General features: G+C 36.5%; 1 protein-coding gene across 2 annotated transcripts in view; it reads left to right on the top strand.

Moving 5' to 3' along the window:
* Psme4 (proteasome activator subunit 4) overlaps positions 1-23,948 on the top strand; it is a 128,573-nt gene that overhangs the window by 49,538 nt on the left and 55,087 nt on the right. For both annotated transcript variants that reach the window (XM_059275126.1, XM_059275124.1), the window contains 14 exons: positions 214-288; positions 1,459-1,581; positions 3,527-3,619; positions 4,609-4,874; positions 7,258-7,444; positions 8,470-8,559; positions 10,125-10,189; positions 10,465-10,615; positions 13,439-13,537; positions 13,798-13,867; positions 14,616-14,683; positions 20,118-20,333; positions 21,297-21,454; positions 22,926-23,021. In XM_059275126.1, the coding sequence (XP_059131109.1) occupies positions 214-288; positions 1,459-1,581; positions 3,527-3,619; positions 4,609-4,874; positions 7,258-7,444; positions 8,470-8,559; positions 10,125-10,189; positions 10,465-10,615; positions 13,439-13,537; positions 13,798-13,867; positions 14,616-14,683; positions 20,118-20,333; positions 21,297-21,454; positions 22,926-23,021 (1,757 nt within the window). The remainder of the gene's footprint in view (positions 1-213; positions 289-1,458; positions 1,582-3,526; positions 3,620-4,608; positions 4,875-7,257; positions 7,445-8,469; positions 8,560-10,124; positions 10,190-10,464; positions 10,616-13,438; positions 13,538-13,797; positions 13,868-14,615; positions 14,684-20,117; positions 20,334-21,296; positions 21,455-22,925; positions 23,022-23,948) is intronic.

Raw genomic sequence — 23,948 nt, 5'->3', positions numbered from 1 at the left:
GAACAAATGAGCTGGGCATGGCTGCATATACCTGTAATCCCAGCACTTAGGAGGCTGAGGCAGGAGTATCATAAGTTCAAGACCGTTTTGGTATATAGTAAGAACCATCTCAAGAAAATAAGCAAATAAACATAAAAGAATGGGGATTATAACTGACGTTTAAAAATAACAAATACATCAACTTAACATTATCTTGTTTTTGTTTACTTTCAGCAATTAGTAAATCTCTTTGCTCGATTGGCTACAGATAATATAGGGTACATAGATTGGGATCCATATGTACCAAAGGTAATTAGAACATTTGAATATGTGTATCATAGTCCTGTTACTAACATTATGTGTAAAGGGAAATTTCTTTTAAAGGTTTATTTATTTATGTACTTTATGTATACGGGTGTTTTGTCTGTATATACATTTGCACACCAGAAAAGGGCATCAGATCCCATGGGACTACAGTTATATTTGGTTGTGAGCCACCATGTGGGTGCTGGGAATTGAACTGAGGAACTCTGGAAGAATAGCCAGTGTTCTTAACTGCTGAGCCATCCCTCCAGCCCCCAATTTTTATTTTTTAACCTTAATGTCAGGTAATATATCTGTCTTACAGTGGAGGACATGAATTATAACTTTCAGAATGAATAATTTATAAGTAATTATTAGGAATACTGTGAATATTAAAATTATTAGGAATATCATGAATTCATTCCTTCCAAAGAATTTTCCGTGCTAAATTAGATTGCATTCTGCAGTGTTAACCACTCCCCTACACTTAGTAATTAAAGCTAGAATATCACTAGAGGTGTATTATTCCAGCTGCAGTAGAATTTTTTTCAAAGCCTTGCAGGAGGTGGGAGTTGATGTTAGAGCAGGACTAGGATTCAGCAGAAAAGTCCTGGCTGCCTTTGCTTGTGTTCTTCTCCACTGTAGTTAGCTTTTAAAAACTGGGGGACAGAAGCAGGCCCACCTCCTCTCATTTGGGCCCCTATCAGTAATGATAGCTTTAAAATATAAACTTAGTTATGTTAAAATACAGTTATTACATGCTGCCTAACATACAGAGTCTTAAGGAGGACTTCGAGACTTCAAGGTTTGAAGAGTGAAAGTGGCCTGTCAGACACTTTTCATTAGGGCTGCTGCTGTCAAGCATCTTTGGCATAGAATGGGAGCATGGGAAAGTAATATGTATGTATGCAGAAGGTAAAAGGCTTCATGTTTAACTGCAGTATCTTCATTTTTTTCTTTTATGTTTAACTGTGACCTCAGAACATCATATAATAAATCTGTTATATCTACTTTCTAATGAATAAAGGAAATTATTAGACACCATAATTTTGCTTAGAGTCCCATGAAAAAAGAGTGTATTTAAGACTAATACCTAACATTCACCTAGCTATTTAAGGACTTATTTTGATACTTATAAACTTTTTATTCATGTATTTTTTTGTTTTGCTTTAAAAGATATTTACAAGAATTCTGAGAAGCCTGAACCTCCCAGTGGGAAGCAGTCAAGTGTTAGTCCCAAGATTTTTAACAAATGCTTATGATATAGGACATGCTGTAATATGGATCACTGCAATGATGGTTTGTAGTAAACTATATGTTTTATAAATTTTACCTGTACTTTCTTGAACCTTCTGTTTCAAACCCATGTTAATAACTTGGTTGATCGCTTGATTGTCAAATTTTCTTTCTTCTCTCCTCTTTCTTTCCTACCCCTTCTCTCTTCCCCCCTTTCCCCTTCCCTCCTCCTCTCCCTTTCCCCTTCCCATTTCTTTCTTCTCCTACCCCCTCCTTTCCCCTCCCCTCTACTTTTGCTGGGGATTGAACCCAGGGCCTTGTACATGACAAGATTCAACTATTTCTTGATATGATATAGTTATTCAGAATTCTCAGATCTGTAATGTGGTTATGACCCATCACTTTAAATTTCCAAATGGATTTCAGCATCATCTTTCAAATATAAATACACTTTTAAAGCATCTTTATATTAAAATTACAGGATTTATTTTACTATTTCTATTGCTCCTTGAATTGTTATTCTATATTTGATAGTGTTTCTGTGGAAAAGAGAGAGTATTCATACAAATTTACAGTGAAATACTGAAACTCTCCCATTGTTACATAGAGAGAACTTTGGTTTTTTTCTGAGTATTCAAAGGAGAAAAAAAATTGAATTTTATTATGGAGGTTTCACTGAATTGGGTAATGTCAACCTTGAGTTAATTTTGTTCTTGTTTTCCTGATACACTTCTCACTAGCAATTTCCTTTTGTAATGTGAAAGTTTAATAAAAAAAAAAAAAACAGTTATAGTAATTATTCTATCAGAAGTTTGAAACCTGTGATATGGTGTTGCTGTTGAATCATTTTGGTTTCTTGAGTAGTTGGCCTCTTCTGGTTTCTATATTGAGAAACATAGACATTGGCTTCATTTGAGTTGGAAAGCATGTTCCTAAATAACAGGTTTTTTTTTTGTTGTTGTTTTGTTTTTTGAAACTTGAGGGTAAGGTTAAGACAGGGTCTAGCTACATAGTATTGACTAACGTAGAACTTACTATGTGGATCAGGTAGGCCTTGAACTTGTAGTGATTTTCTTGCCCCTGCCTGGGATTGTAAATATGAGCCAGTATACCCTTCCTGAATATAATTTGATGGTTTGTTTCCTATGCTGTTGTTAAAAGATCATTATGAGACAAACTGGAGAGTGTAATTCATTTTAGATGAATGCTATTTTTTCTTCTGTCCCCCCCCCCTTTGGCTGTTTTGTGTTTGTTTTTATAAGAGATTAATAAAAATATTTTTCTTTTGAATTAAAAATGTGCCTCATAAAATGTATGTGTTGTGTAAATCTCTTTGTTTCATACAATGAGAAATTTACCCAATGATTCATTTTGAAGAATGCTTTGTATGCTTTATGCTGCCATTCTTTTTTTCTTTTTAAATTGTATACTTGTACATGGGAGCTACAGTATTCATGTGAAGATCAGAGAACAGCATGGGGAATCTGGTCTTTCTTTCTATCATGTGGGTCCTGGGTCAAACGTTTTCAGGCCTGAGGCTGTCATCTTTATTTACTCAATAAGCCATTTCACCATCCCCTATTACTATCATCTTGATATAATAAAGGATTATTATTAATATTCTATCAAGATGATAGTCTTTGTGTCAAATTATATATAGTATCCTTGTTTTTTACTTAAGAACAGTAAAATCTACTGTTCCTGTAAGTTGCAAGGTGGCACTTTTTCAGTTCTATAATTAGATTTAAGTAAGTTTTTCTTATGTTTAAACTAATTCGAAGTTCATTGAGGAGTTGTTTTTGACTTGTTTAGAGATATAATTGTTTGTTAGGATGAAGGGGACCCACATTAGAGCTTTGTATTTAAGGTTTGACTTAGTGATCCATCCATATACTAGGCACTAACATTGCTCCTCTCTCTCTCTCTCTCTCTCTCTCTCTCTCTCTCTCTCTCTCTCTCTCTCTCTTTCTCTCTTTCTCTCTTTCTCTCTGTTTTTTGGTCTGGACAGGGTGGACCAAGTAAATTAGTACAAAAACATTTAGCTGGTTTGTTTAATAGCATCACATCTTTTTATCATCCTTCAAATAATGGGCGTTGGCTGGTAAGTATGCTCAGTTTGTATTGTAGTATTTGAAGATTTAAAAATATAGTTATATTTAAAACTATTGCTTATCTTAGAATTCTAATATTTCCTGTATTTCATATAAGCGTTAGCTATGTGTAAGTGGTTAGGCTCGAATCAATGTGTGCGAAAGACATATAGAAATAAACTAACATGATGCTACATGGTTATTAGTGACAAAATGCTAAATATTGGCAAGAAAATGATAATAAGTAATGCTACAAAGCACAGGCACATTGTTTCAGTTTTATTTTGTGAGCTATTTTAGCTTTGTTTTATCTTTTAATTGCCTAATTAACGTGACTTTTATTTTTTTAAATATATATTTTATTTTATTTTAATGTGCATTTGTGTTTTTGCCATGGTTGTCAGGGTCCCCTGAAACTGGAGTTAAAGACAGGTGTGAGCTGCCATGTGGGTGCTGGGAATTGAACTTGGGTCTCTGGAAGAAGAGTCAGTGCTCTTAACCCCTGAGCCATCTCTCCAGCCCTAAAGTGACTTTTTAAAAATGTTAGTTGGTAGCAAGGTACTTTTCTCTCCTTCCTTCTCTCCTCTTTTAAGACAGTGTCTCACTCTGTAGCCCTGGCTCTCAGAACTCACTATGTAGACCAGGTTGACCTCAAATTATCAGAGATCCCTGTGTCTCTGCCTCCTGAATGCTGAGATTAGTGTGTGCCACTATGCCTGAATTAAAGAACCTGAATTTAAGGCAAGGCAGTGCATGACTATAATCTTAGCATCCATGAGACTGCAATAGGAAGATCACAGAGCTAGGCTGTGCTACACAACCATATAAATCCTTGAATTTAGAGGTCACTGTTTGATAGTTGGTATAGTATGTTTTTCTGTGTAGTTAGAACATATAGTTATTTGTGTTCAGAGTATTCTTTTTTCTTGAGTGAGAGGAATCTTAAATTCTGTGTAGGAAAGTTGAACCTTCCTAGAACCTATTGTTTCTGTGTCTCCAGAACAAGTTAATGAAACTCCTTCAGCGGTTGCCAAACAGCGTTGTTAGGAGATTACATCGGGAAAGATATAAGAAGCCCTCCTGGTTAACTCCTGTGCCTGAGAGCCATAAGCTTACTGATCAAGATGTTACAGACTTTGTACAGTGCATTATTCAGCCTGTCCTTTTGGCTATGTTTAGCAAAACTGGTAGTCTAGAAGCAGCCCAGGCTCTGCAGAACCTTGCACTCATGAGACCTGAGTTAGTAATACCTCCTGTGCTTGAAAGGTGAGTTCAGTTTTGTGCTTGGTAGATGCCGCAGGTATAGACTACCTGTTTCTTCCTATGACTTCTTTTTTGCCTGAGGCATATGTTTTGTGTTTTTGATATTTATACCTACCTGTTCTTAGAGGAGAAGCAAGATTTTTTTTTTATTTGATTGAATTGGTAACTTAAAGGCTTATTGACAAGAAAAAATTAAAATGAAACTGCCAGCATGTTTTGGATCATTTGTCTATTTCATTTACCCAGGCTTTTACTCATAAATTATGACTTTTTTGTTTGTATCAAACATGTCAATAAATATTGAGAATAGAATAGTCTCAATGAAGAAAATTTCATTGTTTTTATTACTTTAATGTATCACAGCCTTATATGTCTTCAGTGTCAGTTATATTACATTCATTTCTTTTTTATGTTGAAACTACTTTCTAAAATAACATTCTGCTGGTTAACATAGTAGGTTCTAGGTAAGCCAAGGCTATGTAGTATGAAACCCTATCTCAAAACAAAGGAAAAAACCCCGTAATTTTTCTAGATAATACATTTTTACTTATATGTATATGGCATGTCTATGTCCGTGAGCATGCACTTGCTGATGCCTAAAGAGGTAGAAGAAGGTGCTGGATTCTCTGGAGTTGGAGTTACAAGTGGTATAGTGTGTTGCCTGGCGTGGGTGTTTGGAAACTGAATTCTGGTCTTCTGCAAAGATAGCAAAGATAACAAGCTCTCTTAACCACTGAGCCATCTCTCCAGCCTCAGAATTCTTTTTAAATGTAAGGGGCTGGTGGTATAACTTGGTATGTAAAGGCCCTTGCCACAAAGCTAGATGACTTAAATTTAGTTCCTGGAATCCACATCGTGGATGGACAGAACTGACTTCTGTAATTTGTCTTTTGAGGACACGCATATATAGACAGACCACACAAACAATAAATGTAAAAATTAGAAAGTAAGCTGGGCATATTGGTGCATACTACTCCAGCTACTCAGGAGGCTAAGAAACATGGATGGCTTGAGTCCAGGACTTTTGAGTCTCTCTGTCAAAAAATAAATAAACAAATAGAGATATAAAAAAAATTTTAGGGTTTTATATTCTCAAAATAAGAGTTAAGTATTGTTCCTGCTTCTTTTACAGTAAGGCATTAATTTGGGGGTTTGTTTTCTATGCTGAGGATTGAACCTGGGGTGTGGACAAATGTGTCCTAGGCAAGCATTCTACCATTAAGCTACAACCTAGCCATGTTTTCCATTGTCTGACAGGGTCTCATTTTATAGCCCAGGCTTACCCCAAATCTTGGAATTCCCAAGAGTTGGGAATACAGGTGTGCAGCACAAACTGCCTTTTTATTTTTTTATTTTTTTTTCTCACATTCTCTACTTAAAGGGACAGTACTCTCAGATTAGACAGATGCTCATTTGCTGCTATTTCCAGCACTCACATGACAGCTTACAACCATTGTGACTCCAATTCCAGGGGGATTTAGTGCTCTTTTCTGGCCTCCATGGGCACCAGGCATGCACATGCTGAACAAACATACCTGTGAGCAAAGCACCTGTACACAGAAATAAAAATAATTAAATCTAAAAAAAATTAATGGCACTATTGTTTATTTACCTTTTCTGTATAAATAGATAATAAGATGCTTGTATATTTCTCCCCTACAAAATAGATTTTCAGAAGGAAATAATTGAAGTTCTGGGTGAAGATCCTAGGTATTCACTTAAAAACCTAGGTACCTGTAACCCTAGCTCTGGAACAGTGAGGACAAGAAGATCCTTGGAACTTGCTGTCTGGCCAGTGTAGCCAGTTAGTGAGTTTCCGTTTCAGTGAGACCCTGTCTCAGAAGAATAAAGTGGGGAGATGTGGCTTGGTTGGTAGAGTTCTTTGTTCGCACACACAAAGCCGTGAGTTGAGTCCTTAGCACTGCATATAAAACCTGACATGGTGGCACAAGCTTGTAATTCCAGCACTTTGGAACAAGGTGATGAGAGGCTCAGAAACTCAAGGTCATCCTCAGCTACCTAGTAAGTTGGAGCCCAACCTGGGATACATAAGACCCTCTTTGAAAAAAAGAAAAAGACTAAGAGATTGTTTTTTTGTTGTTGTTAACAGGAATGAGTATAATATGTGTACTTCGTTATTCTTAGTTCTCAGTTTATGCTCTTTTTCACTGCCGTCTATTTGGAGACAAGAAAAGAGGGCTGTGGACTGATCAGTTCATGTTAGTAGAAAGTCTCTAAACATTCTGCTATCTATAATACTGTATCTATAATATCTGCTATCTATAATACTGTATCTATAATACATATCTATAATACTGTAAGTCAAAATGCAGTCTATGAACATAGTATATTTAACATCTAAACTGTATTTTCTTTTAAACTGTAGAACATACCCTGCTTTAGAGACATTGACAGAACCTCACCAGCTCACAGCTACTTTAAGTTGTGTAATTGGAGTAGCCCGAAGTTTGGTATCAGGTGGCAAATGGTTTCCCGAAGGTCCAACACACATGCTACCTCTGTTGATGAGAGCATTGCCTGGGGTGGATCCAAATGACTTTAGTAAATGCATGGTGAGCATATTGGTGATAGTGTTTTGTTGCAGTTATTGCTTAAATGGACATATTTTCTTTTTAGTAGATATCTTTAAATGATAATGTAGCTCAATGTAAAATCTTATTTTACACACAATGTTACATATATAAATGCTTAAGTTGAAATTTGTACGCAACTGGTTTATGTAATGCCTTCCTTTGTGAGTAATTTTTCTTAGCCTACATATGTTTAATGATGTTTTAAAACTCATTATGTATTTGTAGTTTTTTCTTAGATATACTAAAAGTTGCAGGATGGCATCTCTTGCCCTTTTCTTTATCTAAGTAGATAACCAAGAGAGTATGATGTAAAGTTACAGAATACAGAAACTGGGTATGGTGATAGACACTCACAGTCTAAGCACTTGGGATACTGAGTCAAGTTTGAGACTAGCCTTGGTTACATAGTGAGACTGTGTCTCAGAGTAATAAAAAACCCTTCTCCTGTGAGTAACAACAGAAAAGTTACCTGATGTAGAATTCCATCAACTACTTCTTTACATTTTCTTCTGATTTACTACTTTGTTATCTTTCTTCTTTACTGATCTCTGACATTTTAGTATTTCCCTGTAATGTTACATTTTCAGGTGGAAGACAAAGTAACTTCTCAGTGACAAAAGATTGGAGAACTATGTATATAGTTCTCAATGTACATGGGAGTAAATTTTACTCTAACTTTGTTATTAAAGTAACAGCTAGTTAATTGTTAGGAATCTTAAAATGTTTAGTTTTAAGAGTCAGGTGTAGTGGCTTACTTCTGTAGTCACAGCATCTGAGAGGCTGAGCTAGGAAGCCCACCATGAATTTGAGTTCATCCTTGGCTGCATTATGAGTTAGTTTTGCCTCCTTCCTTTCTTCACTTAATTCTAAGTGAAAAATATCTCGAGAGGTCAGTGTGGTGTCTCCCTTAACATAATTTGAGTATTTATATTTAACTTTTAGCATAACTTGTGCTGAAATAGAATTACTAATTAATGTTGAAAATTCTTTTTCTCTTCCTATAGATCACATTCCAATTTATAGGAACATTTTCTACTCTGGTGCCTTTAGTAGATTGTTCATCTGTACTGCAAGAAAGAAACGACCTCACAGAAGTAAGGATGCTTTCTGGTTATAAAAGGCTTAACTGAAACATGTTATTACCATATATGCATAGTAATCTTTGATTCTTCAAAAACAGTTTGGGATAGATTCTAGAAAGTACCATTTCTAAAAGGACAGGGAAGCTGGGTTCAGTGGTGCACACCAGCAATCCCAGTGCTCAGAAAGCTGAGAACCTATATTACATATCAAGACCCTGTCTCAAAAATTGAATAAAAATCATATATAAAAAGTGGCACACTGAGGAACTAGGGTCAGTCCCCATCACAAATAAATAAATAAATTTGATTTTTGTTTTTTTTTTTTAAACAATTGCTATTCTGTGACTGGAGCGGTATGACTAGGAGCCATGCCATCTTTGGTGGTAAGATAACTGTAGCACCCACCCTAGGAAGTATAGTAAGCAAGGCTATTTCTCCTAATAGCTGGCACTTGATGGTATATTTCTTTTGGTTGTCATTTTTACAAGTTTTGTTCAGCATAGGTGGTGCTGTCTTGTTTTTCCATCAATTACTGCTTAAAATAACCTTCCCCAGGACCGGTAGCATTTAATACAGAAGTTTTCTTTATTGCTATGATTCTTAATAAACTGTTAAGAAGCATAGAGTAACTGAAGTTTCACTAAAAAGAAAGCCATTTAGATCTCTCACTACAAATCAGAAATGCCCAATAATCTTAGAAATTATAGACGAGAACTGAGTACTTGGACCAGTGAGATACCTCAGCTGGAAAAGGCACTTGTTGAGCAAGCCTAGTGACCTGAATTAGACCCCTAGAACTCATATAAAATTGAGAAGTGACTCTAAAGTTGTCCTCTGACCTCCACATGTGTACACACAATTTAAAAAGAAATTGAATGCCACTGAAACTAAAGTTAGAGCCTTAACCATACAAAAATAACATGCCAATTAAATCTGGGAGGTTGAAGAAGCCCAGTTCTCCAAGTTCCTACTGAAAGATCCTAGCAAAGATACCTCTCCATTGTCAGGGTCTCTCTAGGTACAGATAAATCCTGTATGTCATTACCTCAAGGAGTCACTTTATATGGCTCATAGGCAGAAGCTAAGCTGGAGACTGATAAGTCTAAGATTTACATAGTTTCTCAACAATGACACCTTTGAAACAAGTAATTCTTTGTTATGGAAGGTTGTACTTCCAGTGTGGAATGTTTAATAGTGTACTTGTCCTGCTCTACTAGACACCAGTAGAACCAGCCTACCCCAGCCTCCATTGTGATAACAGTGTCCTGAGGTTGTCAAGTGTCTTTTTTTTATAAGCATGTTGTTACTTGTATCATTTGGATGTGAAGTAGTACAACACTGTTTTTTTACAGTTAAGCACTTTGAAAATTGGGATTGATAACAAAGTTGGTTGCTTTGATTCAAATAAAGTAGTGAATTGGCTTTGACTTATATGTAGTTATGATGTTTATCATAGTATCTAACACAAAACTTGCACAGGAATTTTTTATTAGGCTATAATTGAATTTCATTAGTTCAGAGGGGAAAAGTTAAACATATTTGTAATGTAATTTTTTTTCTGCATTGCAATGTTATAGATTGAAAAAGAACTTTGTTCAGCCACAGCTGAGTTCGAGGATTTCGTCTTACAATTTATGGACAGGTATGCTGATAACTTAGTCCTGTCTTTTCTCCAATAGATTTAAAAGGGAGTGGGATGTGTATAGGGCTTTCCTAGAAAGCAGTTTCTTTCTGTGCTGTAATGTTTTATTTAGATTTTACCCAAAGCTGAAGCTAGTAATTTAAAGTAAAAAAAGACAATCTATTTATGAGTCATGAAGAAATTGAGTAGATGTCTTGAGTAGTAATAACAATAAAGTTTTACCTGACTGTCCCAAGTTTTTGGTTTCTAAAATATGTTTTATTTGTATATTTTAGATGCTTTGGACTAATAGAAAGTAGCACATTGGAGCAAACAAGAGAAGAGACAGAAACTGAGAAAATGACTCACTTGGAGAGTTTGGTTGAATTAGGTTTGTCTTCTACGTTTAGTACAATCCTCACACAATGTTCTAAAGAAATATTTATGGTAAGAGAGAATTACTACAAAAAGTAACTCCATTCTTTTTGTTTAATTGATATTTTTGCATTGAGTGTCAGTTGCTTTTAAGTGTCTGCACATTGCCAGTTTATCCTTTATACTCAAGTGAAGGTTTAAAAAAACATTTTGGGCCCCATTGCAAAGTGTCTGCAGATATAGTTGCTTGCAGAAATCATTGTGTGTGTGTGTGTGTGTGTGTGTGTGTGTGTGTGTGTGTGTGTGTGTGTGTGAAGGGGTAAAAAAAAATTCTATTAATTGCCATGTACTCTCCCACAGATCATGTGCAGCCACAAATGTTCTTTAAAGTGATGTAGTGATACCTATTTTGCATTTTTAAGCTTTGCTTTGATGACACTGTACTTTCAAACTAAAGTATAATGAATGAGTTCTAATGTTTCTAGTCATAGAGTTGTGCTAGCTGAATAGTAGTTGCATTAGGTAACCTTGAACAGGCGTGAGTTATTGTTGACTTTGGAATCAAAGTTAATGAATTACAGTATGTAGTAAATAAGTATCTGTTGGAGGCCAGCTCCCACCTTTTAGAGGGTTCTTATGAGAGAGGGATAAAATATTAGATAGAAAGGGAAACCTAGTTGAAGAGAAGAAAGACAGAAACACAGGATAGCTGCAGGAGGGCCTGGATCAATACCCAACATCCTTTTCTGTTTATTCAAAAGGGCTTTTTATAACAATGCCAAGGGGTGGGGCGAAAGACCTCCCTCTTACAAGATCAAAGCACACTGCAGCCAAGTGTAGACCCTTCCAAACACTTGCTAACCATACCCATGATCAAATCATCTCTTTATGCAGCCCTGCATAAAGTAAAGCAAGCTCAGATTCTTGGACTCTGAGCTTGACCCTCACTAGGAAACCTCTGTGGGTCTCCACAAGTGTCTATAAAGAGAAAAATACTGCAAGAGGGTTATAAATTGCTCTCTTGATAAGGACTGTGGGGACAGTTTCCTTTAGGAGCAGTGGTGATAATTTGCTGTAACCCAGATTGGACTTGAACCTGCCATCTTTCCACCTCACTCAAGTGCGTGGTTAAAGGAGCGTCAACCTGCCTGACATTGACTACATTTTTAGAATTTGTAATTTAAACTAATTATTGGGAGAAGTTTTGAAAATTACACTACCACATAATAGGAATTAAATCCTCAGTATAATAAATAATCTTATGATAGATTAAAATTGATGTCCTAAGGCATAAACACCCATTCGCCTGATGGTAGCTCATACCTCTGGGTATATGATTTTTAAAATGACTTTCTGTTTTTATTTCTTTCCTCCCTTCCTTCATTTGAGATTAATCAACGTTTAACATGATCATCCTGATTAAAAGCTAAGCTATACTACACCTCTGTGTAATAGTTACTAGGAATGTATGAGTTTAGGTTAAGTATAGTAATACACACCTGTCTTCCTAGCATTTGTTTTGTATTTTGATACAGAGTCTCACTATGTAGTTCTGGCTCTCCTGGATCTGTAGACCAGGCTTCTGTAGAACTCAACAGACCTGCCTATCTCTGCCCCCAACTCCCAAGCTGGTATTAAAGGCATGAGCTGGTATACTTAGCTTTAGTCCTAGCACTTGAGAGAAGGACGTAGGAAATACAAGAATTCAGGGTCATCTGCAAGCCAGTGTGGCCACATTAGACCCTGCTTCAAACAAAAACAAAACAGCAAACAAACAAGAAAACAAAACACACACAAAGCAAACAAAAAGACTATAAAGAAGTGGGGGCTAGAGAGATGGCTCACAGGTTAAGAGCATTGGCTGTTCTTCCAGAGATCCTGAATTCAATTCCCAGCACCCACATGGTGGCTCACAACCATCCATAATGAGATCTGGTGCCCTCTTCTGACCTGCAGATGTATATGCAGACAGAACACTGCATACATAATTAATTAATTAATAAATAAATAAATAAATAAATAAATCTTTAAGAAAATATTTAATAAAGAAGTGAACATAAAACATCTCTTAACAGACAAGACTTGTTTCTAACATTTTGTATTTATTTGTTAACCTATTCCTTTATGAAGGTTAAGATTTTTTATATCATTGTAAAATTAAATAGATTGCTCAAGTCATTTTGGATTTTTGTTTGTTTTGTTATATTTTTGGGTAAGGTCTTAGTTCTGCACTCCAGGCTGGCCAGGAACTTGCTGTGTATCCCAGGCTGATCTCAATATACAATGATCCTCTTGTCTCAGTTACCCACTTGCTGGATTATGAAATAGACTCCACACTTGGAATGTTTCTGTTCTTTAAAGTAGATACAATGATTTATAGTTGATACTTGTCAGAACTATTTTGAGAAATAGATGCCCACAAAATTTTATGTTCTATTGTGTTAACTATCAAGTTGATTAAATTACATTTGGGTTCCATCTGCTCTTGCTCTTCAAATAATTTTTGTTTGTCTTTTAACCTTTTTCCTTCCTTACCTCTCTTGTCCCTCCCTTCTCTGTATGTGGGTGTGTGTGCTACTGTGCATGTGGAGGTCAGAGGACCACATTTGGCAATCTGTTCTCTCTTTCTACAGTGTGGGTTCTGGGAATCAAACTCAGGTAAAGATGACAATCACCTTTACCTGAAGAACTGTCTTGTAAGCCCCCTCAAGTGTTTTGCTTAAGTTAGAAGCATTCACAGGGACTGTTTAGACCTGAATGTAATAAGTGGTTAACATTTTACTTCTTAGTAACTGTTGGAATAGTTTGCGTATTATTTTCTTTAAAGTTCTACAAGATGGTTAACTTCTAAAGAATTAAACTGATTGGGCGTTTTCATATCTTCTGTATCAACAGGTGGCCCTTCAGAAAGTCTTTAACTTTTCTGTTTCGCATATATTTGAAACAAGAGTTGCAGGTCGCATGGTGGCAGACATGTGCCGTGCTGCTGTAAAGGTAAGTTTCATTGTATTTTGCTTTTTGTTATGGTACTGTGTCTTGCTTTGTAGCCCAGGTTGACCTCAAACATTCTGTCTTCCTACCCAGCCTCTTAGGTGATGGGTGTGGGGTTAGTTATTTCGTTAGTACTTGTTACTAAGTAAGACTCATTCCTCTTGCCAGTGAAAATAGTGCTACTTCATCTTTTGTGACTGTTAAGTATTTACTTTACCCCCCTCCCCAAAAAAATGACATCTTATTTATATAAACATTTTCAGTGCTGCCCAGAAGAGTCCTTGAAGCTGTTTGTTCCCCACTGCTATGGTGTTATAACTCAGCTTACAATGAGTAAGTCAGAAAAAGAAAACCTCATTATTTTGTCTGTGTAATTTTAGATAAAGTCTTTCTTCACTCCTAGAACTCAGTTAATATCAACACATTCTTTGTGTAGTATTTATTTGTTTGCTTATTTGTTGAGAGAGTGTCTCTCTATGCAGCCCTGGCTGTCCTGGAACTCAGAGCCATCTGCCTCTGCCTCCCGAGTGCTAGGATTAATGGTATATACCCCTATGTCTCCCTTCCACACCTACACACACACAATGTGTCATCAAGGTTAGTAAGTTGCTTTGAAGTCATGGCATAATACATTAATGTTTTTATGAAACAGCTATCAGGAGCTACTTTGAAAATGTCAGCCTTTTTGTGAGGTGTCAGTCAGCAAAAATCTTGGTTAGTTTGTTGATCGTCATTTTTGATTTCTTTTTTTGTTTTCCTCCCTTTGTTTTTTGAGACAGGGTTTTCTGCACAGCCCTGACTATCCTGTAACTGGTTCTATAGACCAGGCTAGCCTCGAACTCAAGAGATCCACCTGCCTCTACCTTCCTGAGTGCTGGAATTAAAGGCGTGCACTGCCACTTCCCAGTGATTTTCTTAAAAGTTGATTCCATTTCCTTTGGTAGTGACTTCACTTTTGTGAAGACTTAAGTCTCTCTGAAAGATTTTCTGAACTACTAGGAATATAAAGTAGAAATATTTTAACATAATATATCCAGTGTGCTCATGTGATTCTTTTCTGGTGCTATCTTGTCATTTTTAGATGATGATGTACTGAATGAAGAAGAGCTAGACAAGGAGTTGCTGTGGAACCTTCAGCTTCTGTCTGAGGTATTGTAAGCATCTGGAAGAAAGTCTTTGCTTGCTTCTAAAGTTTAGTCATTTGTTGTTGTTGTTGTTGGATTGATGTTAAATCATATGAGAAGTCAGACATTTGGGGATTTATTATTATTTATTGTTGTTACTTTGATGAGACTAGGTCTCGTTATATTTCCTACACCAGCCTGGAACTCTTGGTAATTTTTCTTTGTTGGCCTCTTGAGTGCTGGTATTACAGGCATGTAGTAGCAGGCCTAGTTTCTGGGAGTTTCTTGATACAGTTTTAGAAAGATGGGATATTTCAGAGTCTGTCATTGTCAAATTAGATGGAAATGTCTTAGTCCACTTTTCTGTTAAAAGATGAATAACCTATTAGGAGCTTATCGTATTTGGAATTTTTACTTATATTTTATTTTTGTGGATTTTTGTTTGTGTGTTTGTTTTTGTTTTTCAAGACAAGGTTTCTCTGTGCGTGGCGATAGATATGGATCTATTTGCATTTTGTTTTTTGTTTTTTTTTTTCCAGACAAGGTTTCTCTGTAACAGTCCTGGCTGTCCTCTAACTTGCTCTGTAGACTAGGTTGGCCTTGAACTCATAGAGATCCACCTGCCTCTGCCTCCTGAATTCTGGGATTAAAGGGATGTGCCACCACCAGTCAGCTATTTGCGTTCTTCTACATGTCAACATCCAGTTATTCCAGCACTATTTGTTGAAGAGGCTTTCTTTTTGCCATTGTAAATTTTGACTTATTTGCCAAAAAATCAGGTATTCATAGATGTGTGGGTCAATGTCAGGGTCTTCATTTCAATTACATTGATCCACGTGTCTGTTTTTATCCCAATACCAAGGTGTTTTTATTACTGTAGCTCTAGAGTAGAGCTTTAAGTCAGGGATGGTGATGCCTCCATCCAGAAGTTCATTTATGTACAGGATTGTTTTTGCTATCCTCAGGTTTTTTGTTTTTCCATGAAGTTGAGTATATGTTCTTTCAAGGTCTGTGAAGAATTGTGTTGGCATTTTGATAAGGATTGCATTGACTCTGTAGATTGCTTTTGGTAAGGTTGCCGTTTTTACTATATGGATGCTTCTTCAATTTCTTTGTTCAAAGACTTAAAGTTCTTATCATACAGGTCTTTCACATGTTTGGTTAGAGTTACTCCAAGGTATTTTATATTATTTGTGGCTATTGTCAAGGGTGATGTTTCTCATATTTTTTCCTTAGACAGTTTATCGTTTCTATATAGTAGGACTAATGATTTCTTTGAGTTAATCTTGTATCCTGCCACATTACTGAAGGAGTTTATCAGCTGTAGGAGTTCCCTGGTAGAATTTTTGGGGTCACTTATGTATACTATCATATCATCTGCAAATAGGGAAAGTTTGACTTTTTCCTTTCCAATTTGTATCCCCTTGATCTTTTGTTGTCTTATTGCTCCAGCTAGAACTTCGAGTACTATGTTGAATAACAACGGAGAGAGTGGACAGCCTTGTCTTGTTTCTGATTTTAGTGGTTTTATGTTGGCTGTCGACTTGCTGTATGTTTCCTTTATTATGTTTAGATATGTTCCTTGTATCCCTGATCTCTCCAAGACCTTTATCATGAAGGGGTGTTGGATTTTGTTTAAGACTGATCATGTGTTTTTTTTTCCTTTGTTTGTTTATATGGTGGGTTACATTGACAGATTTTTGTATGTTGAACTATCCCTACATCTCTGGGATGAAGCCTACTTGATCATGGTGGGTGATTTTTCTGATGTGTTCTTAGATTCGGTTTGCCAGTATTTTATTGAGTATTTTTACATCAGTGCTCATGATGGAGATTGATCTGTAATTTTCTTTCTTTGTGGCATCTTTGTGTGGCTTGGTTATCTGGGTAACTGTAGCCTCATAAAAAAAATTTGGCAATGTTCCTTCTGTTTCTATTGTGTGGAACAATTGAAGAGTATTGGTATTAGCTCTTCTTTGAAAATCTGGTAGAATTCTGCACTGAAACCATCTGGTCCTGGACTCTTTTTGTTTGGGAGCCTTTTAATGACTGCTTCTATTTCCCTAGGGGTTATAAGTCTATTGAAATTGTTTATCTGGTCTTGATTTAATTTTGGTATGTGGTACCTATCCAGAAAATTGTCCATTTCTTTTAGATTTTCCATTTTTGTGGAGTACAGGTATTTGAAGTATGACCTAAAGATTCTCTGGATTTCCTCATCTGTTATATTTCCCTTTTCATTTCTGATTTTGTTAATTTGGATATTCTCTCTGCCTTTTGGTTAGTTTGGATAAGGGCTTGTCTATCTTGTTGATTTTCTCAAAGAACCCATTCTTTGTTTCATTGATTCTTTGTATTGTTCTCTTTGTTTCTATTTTATTGATTTCAGCCCTCAATTTGAGTATTTCCTGGTGTCTATTCCTCCTGGGTAAGTTTGCTTCTTTGTGTTCTAGAGCTTTCAGGTGTGCTGTTCAGTTGCTAGTGTGAAATTTATCCAAATTCTTTAGGCATTTAGTGCTGTGAACTTTCCTCTTAGCACTGCTTTCATAGTGTTCTATAAGTTTGGGTATGTTGTGCATTCATTTTCATTGAATTCTAGAAAGTCTATAATTTCTTTATTTCTTGAACCAGTGATGATTCGGTTGAGCGTTATTCAGTTTCCATGAGTTTGTAGGCTTTCTGAAGTTTGTGTTGTTGTTGCTTCCTAACTTTAAGCCATGGTGATCTGATAAGATATAGGGGGTTATTCCAGTTTTTTTTCTATCTATTGATGTTTGCTTTGTGACCGAGTATGTGGTGAATTTTAGAGAAGGTTCCTTGAGGTGCTGAGAAGAAGGTATATTCTCTTATGTTCGGGTGGAATGTTCTATAGATGCCTGTTAAGCCCATTTGAATCATAACATCTGTTACTTCTCTTATTTCTCTATGAAGTTTCTGTCTGGCAGATATGTCCATTAGAAAGAATGGGGTGTTCAAGTCTCCCACTATTAGTGTGTGGGGTTTGATGTGTGATTTAAGCTTTAGTGATGTGTCTTTTACAAGTGCAGGTGCCCTTGTATTTGGGGCATAAATGTTCAGAATTGAGACTTCATCTTGATGGATTTTTCTTGTGATGAATATGAAATATCCTTCTTTGACTCTTGATTAATTTTAGTTTGAAGTTAGATATTAGGATAGCCACACCATTTTGTTTCTTAGGTTCATTTGAGTGGAAAATCTTTTCCCAACCTTTACTCTGAGGTAATGTCTGTCTTTGAAGTTAAGGTATGAAGTTTCTTGTATACAGCAGAAGAATAGATCCTGTTTTGTATCCATTCTGTTAGCCTGTATCTTTTTATAGACTGATTGAATCTACTGATATTAAGGGATATTATGACCAGTGATTTTTAATTCTTGTTACTTTTCAATTTTGTTGTTGTTGGTGGTAGTGTGTGTGTGTTTCCTTTCTTTGGGATTTGCTGGTGTGAGGTTATCTATTGCCTGTATCTTTGTGGGTGCCGCTAACTTCCTTGGGTTGAATTTTTTCTTCTAGTACTTTCTGTAGGTCTGGATTTGTGGGTAGTTATTGTTTAAACCTGGTTTTTGTCATGGAATATCTTGTTTTCTCAATCTATGGTGATTTTTTTCACTGATTGAAAGTTTTGTTGGGTATAGTAGTCTGGGTTGGCAACCATGGTCCCTTAGTGTCTGTAAAACATGTGTCCAGGACCTTCTGGCTTTCAGAGTCTCCATTGAGAAGTCCTCTGTTATTCTGATAGGTCTGCCTTTATAAATTACTTGGCCTTTTTCCTTTGCAGCTCTTAATATTCTTTCTTTTGATTATGATGTGGCAAAGGGACTTTTTTCTTTCTTTTTCTTTTTCTTTCTTTTTTTTTTTTGGTCCAGTCTATTTCATGTTCTGTAAGTTTCTTTTGTCTTCATAGGCATGTCCTTCTTTAGGTTGGGAAAGTTTTCTTCTATGATTTTGTTGAATATATTTTTCTGTGCCTTTGAGATGGTATTCTTCTCCTTCTTCTATGCCTATTATTCTTAGGTTGAGTCTTTCCATGGTGTCCCAGATTTCCTGGATGTTTTGTGTTAAGACTTTGTTGGATTTAGCCGGGCGGTGGTGGCGCACGCCTTTAATCCCAGCACTCGGAAGGCAGAGGCAGGTGGATCTCTGTGAGTTCAAGGCCAGCCTGGAGTGAGTTCCAGGAAAGGCGCAAAGCTACACAGAGAAACCCTGTCTTGAAAAACCAAAAAAAAAAAAAAAAAAAGACTTTGTTGGATTTAACATTTTCTTTACTGATGAATCTATTTCCTCTATTGTATCTTCAACACCTGAGATTCTCTTTCATCTCTTGCATTCTATTGGTTATGCTTGCAACTATAGTTCCTGTTCATTTATCCAGACCTTTTATTTCTAGAATTTCCTTGGTTTGTTTTTTCTTTATTACCTCTATTTCAATTTTCAAGTCTTGAACTGTTTCTTTCACCTGTTTCATTGCTTTTTCTTGGCTCTCTGGGTACTTTTTAAGGAATTTATTGATATCTTCCAATTTTTGTGTGTCTTTTCCTTGATTTCTTTAAGGGAATTTTTCATTTCCTCTTTAAAGGCCTCTATCTTCATAAAGTTATTTTTAAGGCTGTTTTCTTCAGCCTCATTTTCCTTGGGATGTTCAGGTCTTGCTTTTGTAGAATCACTAGGTTGTGGATGCCATATTGCTCTTTATGCTGTTGAATGTATTCTTACACTGTCCTCTACTCATCTGGGTTTGAGGTAATTATAGGTTGATTCTTCCTCCAGTCAGGAGCTACTCCTTCTCCAATTGGTGAAGGTGGTGTCTGTGCCTCTGGGGGCCACTAATGCCTCAGGGGATGGTTGACTGAGGAGTGGGGGTTCCATGTGTTTGTGGGGTGGAGTGGGACTTGAAGGTTACAGGGTCCAATAGGTGGTGAGGGTGGTAGAGTGCTCTACCACCAGGAGTCCTACCTTGCTGACTGGTTGGTGGGGCTGTGGTGGGTGGGTGGGGGCACGAGATGTGCCTAGGGGCCTAGGATGTTGCCAGCTGGGAGATCACTAACTCACTTCTTCCTCCAATGGGTGCTGGTGGAGCCTGTGCCTCCGGGCTAAAGTATAGTTAAGAATGACATTTTTTAAATGATTCAAATTTTTTATAGAAACATTGCTTTTTTTTTTTTTTTTTTTTTGGTTTTTCGAGACAGGGTTTCTCTGTGTAGCTTGAGACATTGCTTTTTAAGCTACTATAATGTCAAATAATGAACCTTGAATTGATTATTGATGCTAGACTTGATTGAGACAGGGTTTCTCTGCATAGCCCTGGCCATTCTGGAATTTGTCCTGTAGACCAGGCTGGCCTGGAACTCAGAGATCTACCTGCCTGTGCTTCCGGCATGCTGGGATTAAAGGTGTGTGCCACACAGCCTAGCTGCCTTCAAATATTTTTCTGTCTTTTCAGATTACGCGGGTGGATGGGAAGAAGTTGCTTCTATATAGGGAGCAACTTGTGAAGATTCTGCAGCGAACCCTCCACCTGACCTGTAAGCAGGGATACATACTGTCTTGCAACCTTCTGCACCATCTCCTTCGTTCTACCACACTAATCTATCCCACAGAGTACTGCAGTGTGCCAGGCGGCTTTAACAAGCCACCTTCTGAATACTTCCCTATCAAGGCAAGCATTTTCAATCATTTAGGATTAAACAATAAGTATGTTGGGTTCTTTTTCTAAGTAACTCAGAGATAATGTTTTTTTCTTGCCATGTATAAAAGTGTCAGGTCTTTTAAAGAAGTTTTATTTATTTATCGAGTGTGGGTATTTTGTCTGTGAACCATGAGTGTGTCTGCTGTCTGCAAATGCTAGAAGAGGCCATCAGATCCCCGGAACTGGAGCTGCAGAGAGTTGTGAGCCACCACAGTGGTGCTGGAATCAAACTTCTTTGCTCTGAGAGAGCATGCAATGTTCCAGTTCTGTATATTAAAGTACATTGCTTATAACTGTTATTGGAAGGCTCAGAGTTTAAGAGCACTGGCTGTTCTTCCAGAGGTCCTGAGTTTACTTCCCATCAACCACACCAGGGGTCTCACAACCATCTATAATGAGATCTGATACCCTGTTCTGGCGTGCAGGCATACATGCAGGCAGAACACTGCATGCGTGCGTGCATACATACATACATACATACACACACAAATGAATGAATGAATAAGTAAATAAATCAAAACAAAACAAAAAACCCTGCTGTTAGAATGTAATAGACTTGTGCATTTTAACTTATCATGGAGCTAAAACTCTATCCTTTTTTCTTACTACATAACCTAGGCTGGCCTTGAAGTTGTGATCCTGTGCTGTGATAGATAGCTGCTGTGCACCACCAGGCCTGCATAGTTTTCTGCCTTTTTTTCAGTGGCTGGGCCGTATCTAACCACATAATTTCATTCCTAAACTAGCTAACTTTGTATGAACTTGTTTTCTTTCCTGCAGGAAATGCATATTAGATGGCTTTTAGGGAGACATTTTTCAGGAGTAACAGTAAAGGAGTAATGATATTTTCATGGGTCTCTTAAACTTTAGAAATATTGTATGTATATGTTTTTCTCCAACTTTACAACTTAATGAAAATCTTTTCTTTTCTAGGACTGGGGTAAACCTGGAGATTTGTGGAATTTAGGGATCCAGTGGCATGTTCCTTCTTCAGAGGAAGTCTCTTTCGCCTTCTATTTGTTAGACTCCTTTCTTCAGCCTGAGCTCATCAAACTCCAGTGTTGTGGGGATGGAGAACTTGAAATGTCTAGGTTAGTTTTCTTCAATATTACCTTTCAAACTTAGGTACTTTCCCCAACCTCTATATCTGATGCATATGCTTGCTTTTTTTCTTTTAAATCTTTTTTAAAGATTTATTTTATTTTATGTGAATGAAACTTTTGCCTGCATGTGCATGCCTGGTAACCACAGAAGTCACAAGGCTTTGGTTCAGAGCTCTGGAACTGGAGTTGATAGTTGTGAGCCACAATGTGGGTGCTAGGAACTGAACCCAGGTCCTCTACAAGAGAAATAATTACTTTGAGCCATCTTTCCAGCTGTGTGATACATAACATATTCAGTGTTTGTTTTGAAAATATGCTTTAAATGCACTGAGAAAAACATTGAACACTATAACAAAATTCATCAACATTGAAATTGGGGTTTTTGGTTTTTAGTTTTATAAGATTTATTTTTGATATTTGAGAGAGGGCCTCTTATAGTCAAGGCTGGCCAAAGATGACTTTGAATCTCTGATCCTCCTGCCTCCACTTTGCAAGTGCTGGGCTTATAATAATGTCCCACCATGCCCAGGTTATACATTGCTGGGGATCAAAACCAGGACATTATGCTAGCCATCTCAGGTTTTTGGTATTGTTTGTTTGTAAATTCTTTTTCATTTCTTGTTTTATTTTGAGACAGGATGTCACTATGTAGACCATGCTGGAACTCAAGAGATCCACTTGTCTCTGCCTCCCAAGTGCTGGGAGTAAAGGAATGCACCACCACACTAAGCCCACTTAACTATTTTAAAGAGGAAAACTAATTTCCATCTTCCCCTCCCAATTTTTGGCAGAAACACTTGTACTTAGCAATTTCACTTGCTTGTTTTGAAAAGTGTAGGTAAGGTGTACCCCTTTCAAAGGAAAGGCCATATTCCTCTACTGAACATTGATTCTTTTTAGTAGCTCTCATTCTTGACATTGAGGTTACTTAACTGAGATTTTCTTTCTTTTCCATAGGAATTTAACAATAAATAGTTATTTTTTAATCCATTAGGCTTTTATAGTTTGAAGTTTTGAAGATTCCTAAAATAATAGCAAAAAATTTAGTGTGTGTCAAATGTGCTAAACTCCTTTTTGGAAGCAAATGTGTAGCTTGATTTTTGTTTTTTCCTCTTTCCTTTTTTTCCAATTCCATGTTTAAAATTTGAAGTAAGGTAGACATTTTTGCCATTGTTTCTTGTTAGTGGTATTTATCTTAGTACTTAGTTAATTAAATTAAAATTTGCATCTCAGAGTACAGTTAGTTATTAATTGTGACTAATTATTTAAAACCTGTTTAAGTGTAAGAAGACCTAATATTAGCAATAAATACGTTTATGTTGTACCACTAAGTGATGAACTGATATTTGTTGTGTCCATGACCATTAGATAGTTTTTGTTCTTCTCCCTAGATTCTAGAAGTCTTGTTAAAAATGAATTAGGAATCTTCTAAAATATGACAATCTTTTGTGTTGTATAGAGATGATATTCTACAGAGTCTGACTATAGTCCACAACTGCTTGATTGGCTCAGGGAACCTCCTACCTCCATTGAAAGGAGAGCCAGTTACCAACTTGTAAGTAAAAAACAAACCTATCTGTTTTGCTCTTTTGCCATTTGCCATATTTTAAGTTTACCTACTTCATGGGCTACTGCTTTTGCTCTTGATGTTATTTCTGAATTGTTTAATCTTTCATATTTGTAGCTGTTAGGGCAAAAATACCTAAGTCATAATTTCTGTTTGTGAAATTCTTAAAGGCTTATACAGATTTTCATTGGTAGCAAGATAGAATATCTTTAGATGTTAATACATTTAAAAACAATAGGTAATAATTTAGGATTAATACTCTTCTTTTTAAAAAAGCAAGCAAACAAAAACAAACTCTATTTTGCCGTCAGTCATCATTAACTTAGGATCCTATAGATGAGTGTCTTTACTAACAGCTTCTTCAATGTTCTTCTTTGGTACATCATGTAGAATGATTAACCCTTTACTGGCACTGCCACCTGGGCAACCCTAAGTGGAGGTACCATGACATGACACCATGCATGAGCTTGGCAGAAGGGTCAGCTGGATGTTAGCTCAGTGTTTTGAATCTCCAGCATCTGTCTCACTGCTGAGGAAGCTGATGAAGACCACATAGGAATGAGCAGATAGCTTAAAAATGGGAGGAGAAATTATTTGCTGATTTTTTTTTTTTTAATTGAACCATGAAAGGCTTTGAAGTAAGAGTAGTTTAAACAGGACATGGCCATATTTTATATAGTCATTTGGAGTTACATTTTCCAAAACTTAATTACCTGTTATTTCACCTTAAAAACATTTCTTATCACTCAACTTTAGAGTGTTAAGTTTAAAAATAGTAGTGTCGTGTTAGCTCAGAAAATCTGTTTTAAATTTAAGGACTTGCTGAGTCTTTTAAAAAAAATTAGATATCACCCATCTATTTTATAGTCAGATACAAGAACAGTTTTACTAATATTCATTTTTGTTAAGAAAGAT

This window comes from Peromyscus eremicus, chromosome 10, assembly GCF_949786415.1.
Source record: "Peromyscus eremicus chromosome 10, PerEre_H2_v1, whole genome shotgun sequence".
NCBI classification, from domain to species: Eukaryota; Metazoa; Chordata; class Mammalia; order Rodentia; family Cricetidae; genus Peromyscus; species Peromyscus eremicus.
Note: the sequence above shows the minus strand (reverse complement) of the source record. Positions and strands in the feature narration are given on the sequence as shown.